Here is a 4,353-nt window from a genome sequence, read left to right as displayed (position 1 = left end):
AGCGAGTGCTAGTTGGAAGAGTCAGGGGTCGGTTCTATAGTGCCACTAGATTGAAGCAGTGGGCCATGGAGGTTTGGGGTAATCATCTCGCTGAACTACCAGTTATTCAGACTTTTGTTAAAGGATGGCTTGCGCTCCGTTTTACTAGGGCAGAGCACACCAACTAGGTACCTTCAGCAGTTCGGAATATAGAACAAGCACCGGTGCTCCTTTGGAGGTGGACACCACTTTTCGACCCAGAAAGAGAACAACTTGGAGCAAGCCCTCTCTAGGTCAGACTACCTGGCTTTCCCCTTCAGTTCTGGTCAGAGGACATTTTTAGGCATATTGGGAACTCTTTGGGAACCTACCTGGAGTATGATAAATCATACCTCTTGACAGGAAGGATGGTGTATGCAAGAATATTGGTACACATTGACACTAGCGATGGGCTTCAAGAATATATCACAATCCAATGGAGGAACGTCTCTCAGAGGCAAAATATGGATTATGAAGGAGTTCCTTTCCGATGCAGGAGATTCCACAAGGTGGGGCATCTCTACAAGGACTGCCCTCTCATTAAAAATAAGGAAAAGGGAGAAGTTGGAAGGACAATTCCCCCAAAGACAGATCAGGAACAGGGGGAGCAGCCTCACAGCAAAGAAGATGGCAACAAAGGTGACCCACCTCATGCAGAAATGAATCTCTCGTAGGGGACCCCAAAGAAACACGACATGCGTCCATTTTGACCTCCCTCCCCTCCTCGCACCAGGGTAAGAGCAGCTGCTGGGTCAGCAGTTTCTTCGGGTATGATTTCAAACTCTCCTAATCCCTCTAAGTTAAATTCTTTCGATGGATTAATTGAATTTCCGGTTTCTTGTTTATTGAATGGAAGCGTGAACCCTCCCTCACAATCCACTTTTTCCATCTCCTCCCCCTCACTTGATCATACCTTCTCTACCGCCATTCCATCTCTCCCGATTTCTCCCCCTGACTTCAATCCTTTACCTTTTGCTGGCCCTTCTTCCCCTTGATATCAGACTCGATCCAAGGCCAAGAAGAAGTTAAATACCCCGGATCATATCAGGCTCGATCTAAATATTTCTCCACCTCCTCCCAAACTCCCGCAGGGTCGACCCTCCTCCCTCTCAAAGGCTCAATTACGGGCCGGAGGTGAGATCACCTTGGGCAAGCAATCAACCATTCAAAGGGTACTTAGAGCATCGAATCCCTCATTTGACTTCCCCTCATGAATATTACCTCCTTCAATTGCAGAGGGTTGGCTAGACCCGAAAAAAACTAGCCCTTCGTAGACTTTTTCTTACCTTTCCTGTAGATGTCATCTTTCTCCAAGAAACATTGGGACCTGCTGACACCATTACTCACCTTCTCAAGGCTATGCTCCCTGGATGGAGATTTGTAGGAATAGATGCAAATGGAAGATCTGGAGGAATAGCCCTAGGATACAACACCTGCTCCATAAAAATCTGTAACTGTTGGGGAGGTCTAGGGCATATAGAGACAGACCTTTTTTCAATTGATTTGGGAGTGGAGGTGCAAGTCATAAATGTCTATGGGCCTTGCCAACATAGGATTGCCTTCTAGGACCATCTCCTCGGCTCAGAAGCTTTTCATAAAGATCACCTAATCATGGGAGGGGATTTAAATTTCTCCATTGGACACTCTAAGTCATGGGGACATCATGCACAATTGGATCCTGTATCAACCTTTTTTGAGAATCTTCTGGACACCCATAATTTGTTGGACATCCCCTTTGCCAATCTCTTACCTACCTGGAGGAACAATAGAGACGACGAGGATAGTCTTGCCCAAAGACTCGACTGTTTCCTTATAAAGGAAGGACTCCTGACATTGGGGTTTCTTCATAGACAATGGGTGGGATCGGGAGGAGTCTCTGATCATCTATCTATATTCATGGAATTTAGTGGGGGACCTCGGAAACCCAAGGGACCTTTCAAGTTCAGCTCCACTTGGCTCAAGGACCCCACATATAATCAAATGATCAAGGAATACTGGAAGGCGCATCCCCTAGATGCTGGTGGGAACATATCAGAGGGATTCACCCATAACCTCATTGAGCTGAAGAGACTATCCAAATATTGGGCTCACAATAAGAGAATAAAAGATGAGCAAACTCTCTTGAATGTCGAGAAGGAAATCGCTGAGATTGAACAAGACTTAGAAGGGGCGTACAGAGTGACCGATCAAAGGAATAGACTCATTGAACTATATGCCACCAAAAGGAAAATCCTCAAGGAACGCGAAGAATTATGGAGACTGAGAAGTAGGGTGACTTGGCTGCTTAAGGGAGATGACAATACAAAATTCTATCACAAGTTTGCAAATGGCCAGAAATCCATCAATACCATCTGGCAACTCTCGAACGAGCAAGGTCACACTGTCAATACTTTCCCTTAGTTGGCTTCTTTAGCGAAATCTCACTTTAAACAGATCTATAGGGCCCCCCCTAAAGCAAATCTTGCCAAAATCATTCAAGTAGCTCAATTATTCCCTCGTTTTGTGGATCAGGAAGCAAGCATGGAACTGACTAAGGAGATCACTATCGGCGAATTAGAAGCCACGATCAAATGGTTTAAGAGGGACAAAAGCCCAGGGCCGGACGGATGGTCGATCGAGTTTTATTCAACTTTTTTTGAAACCTTGGGGGAGGATCTTCTTAAATTCATTGAACACTCCAAATCCAATGGGAAGATCCTCGAATCCTTCACCTCCACATTCATCGCCCTCATTCCAAAATCCGACAACCCCTCTACCTTTGATGACTACAGACCTATATCTCTGTGTAACTGCATCTACAAGATCGTGGCAAAAATTATTGCAAATCAGATGCGACCCATTCTATCCGAGAATATTTTGCCAGAGAAATTTGCCTTCCTACAAGATCGCCAAATCCATGAAGCTGTGGGAACTGCCCATGAGGTATTACACTCTTTGCATTCTAAGAAAATCAAAGGTATGATACTTTTGTAGACCTCTCTAAAGCCTTTGATAGAGCAAATTGGTTGTATATTAGAATGCTTTTAACCCACCTAGGGTTCCCTTTTAAATTCATTAAATGGATCATGAGCTGCATCACTAATATACCTTTCAACGTGCTTATCAACGGGGCAAATTCCCCCTTTTTTTGTTCTGAAAGAGGTCTCAGATAGGGTTTCCCCCTGTCCCCTTTGCTTTTTCTGTTGATAATGGAAGGTCTCAGCAAGCTGGTCAAAGAAGAATTCAGATTAGGCAGACTGAAGGGAATAAAAATCATAGATGATTGCATTTTGACTCATCTGTTATTTGTGGACTATGTCCTTCTACTTCTTAATGGAAGCATGGTAGACTTCACAATCATGAAGAACACAATTGCTTTATTCCAAACAGCCACGGGCATGACTTTCAATTGCAACAAATCGACCCTCACAGAAGCAGGATGTTCTCCCCATGAAATCAATTATGTGATGCAAAGGTTCCAGTACACTCTTCTTAGGCTGGAAGATGGACTCAGATATCTGGGCTACAAGATGAAACCTCTGGGGTACAATATTACAGATTGGACTTGGCTCATTTCCAAAATGGAGAAAAGACTAAACATTTGGTACTACAAATACCTCTCCAGGGCAAGCAGACTTACTCTCATTAAAGTTGTTCTAGAGGCCACCCCAATTTACTAGATGTCACTAGCATGGATCCCCCGGGGTATACTATCTAGAATTCAGGCCTTATGCTGCAGATTCCTTTGGAAGGGACATCAATCAAGAAGAATATTCGCATGGGTAAAATGGGAGGCCCTAAATCTGCCTAAGAAATGGGGAGGATGGGGCATAAAGAAATTAGAAGACTTCTCCACAACCCTGGCAGCGAAACTAGGGTGGTAGCTTATCACAACCAATAGCCTATGGACTAGGGTGGCAGCTTATCACAAACAATAGCCTATGGACTAGGGTGGCCTGTTCAAAATATATTGCTCCCTCAAACCTGATGGATTGGATAAGCCAACCACAGAGATTACATTCATGGGTTTCAATCATATGGAAGGCAGTAATAAAATCACTTGACATCATCAGGGCCGACATCACCTGGAAAATTCAGTACAAATTGAAAGTGAGGATTGGTCTGGATCCATGGATTGGATGCGGGAATATATATAGGCTGCCAGATGACCTCAAAGCTTTCCTTAGAGATAGCAACATTACCCATATTGGCCACATAGAAGATTTTAATCACTCCACCCCCTTTTAGCAAGCCTGGAAATCAGCTCAAAGATTAAACATCCCCCATCAATGGACACAACATTGGAACACCTTCATCAAGGCCCTCACTGAGGCACATATCCAGATTAGTGAGGAA

General features: G+C 44.2%; 2 protein-coding genes across 2 annotated transcripts; both read left to right on the top strand.

Annotated features, from left to right (window-relative positions):
- The first annotated feature begins 1,629 nt into the window (after positions 1–1,629).
- On the top strand, positions 1,630–2,418 carry LOC149231838 (uncharacterized). The gene has a single exon (XM_089381766.1). It carries the CDS (start codon positions 1,630–1,632, stop codon positions 2,416–2,418), a length of 789 nt encoding a protein of 262 aa, XP_089237892.1.
- A 120-nt stretch (positions 2,419–2,538) lies between these two features.
- On the top strand, positions 2,539–3,677 carry LOC149231837 (uncharacterized). The gene is made up of 2 exons (XM_089381765.1): positions 2,539–2,974; positions 3,214–3,677. Exons 1-2 carry the CDS (start codon positions 2,539–2,541, stop codon positions 3,675–3,677), a joined length of 900 nt encoding a protein of 299 aa, XP_089237891.1.
- The last annotated feature ends 676 nt before the right edge of the window (positions 3,678–4,353 follow it).

The sequence above is a fragment of the Pinus tabuliformis genome, chromosome J (genome assembly GCF_031772625.1).
Source record: "Pinus tabuliformis cultivar Carrire ecotype Pingquan chromosome J, CPIR1, whole genome shotgun sequence".
NCBI classification, from domain to species: domain Eukaryota; kingdom Viridiplantae; phylum Streptophyta; class Pinopsida; order Pinales; family Pinaceae; genus Pinus; species Pinus tabuliformis.
The sequence above is the reverse complement of the archived record's forward strand: the minus strand, read 5'-3'. Positions and strand labels throughout refer to the sequence as shown.

Excerpts from the sequence above, each read along its gene's own strand:
- LOC149231838 (XM_089381766.1), top strand. The coding sequence starts at position 1,630 with ATGGGAGGGGATTTAAATTTCTCCATTGGACACTCTAAGTCATGGGGA.
- LOC149231837 (XM_089381765.1), top strand. The coding sequence starts at position 2,539 with ATGGAACTGACTAAGGAGATCACTATCGGCGAATTAGAAGCCACGATC. Across the intron at positions 2,975-3,213 it reads GCATTCTAAGAAAATCAAAG|GTCTCAGCAAGCTGGTCAAA; the intron begins GTATGATACTTT and ends TGATAATGGAAG.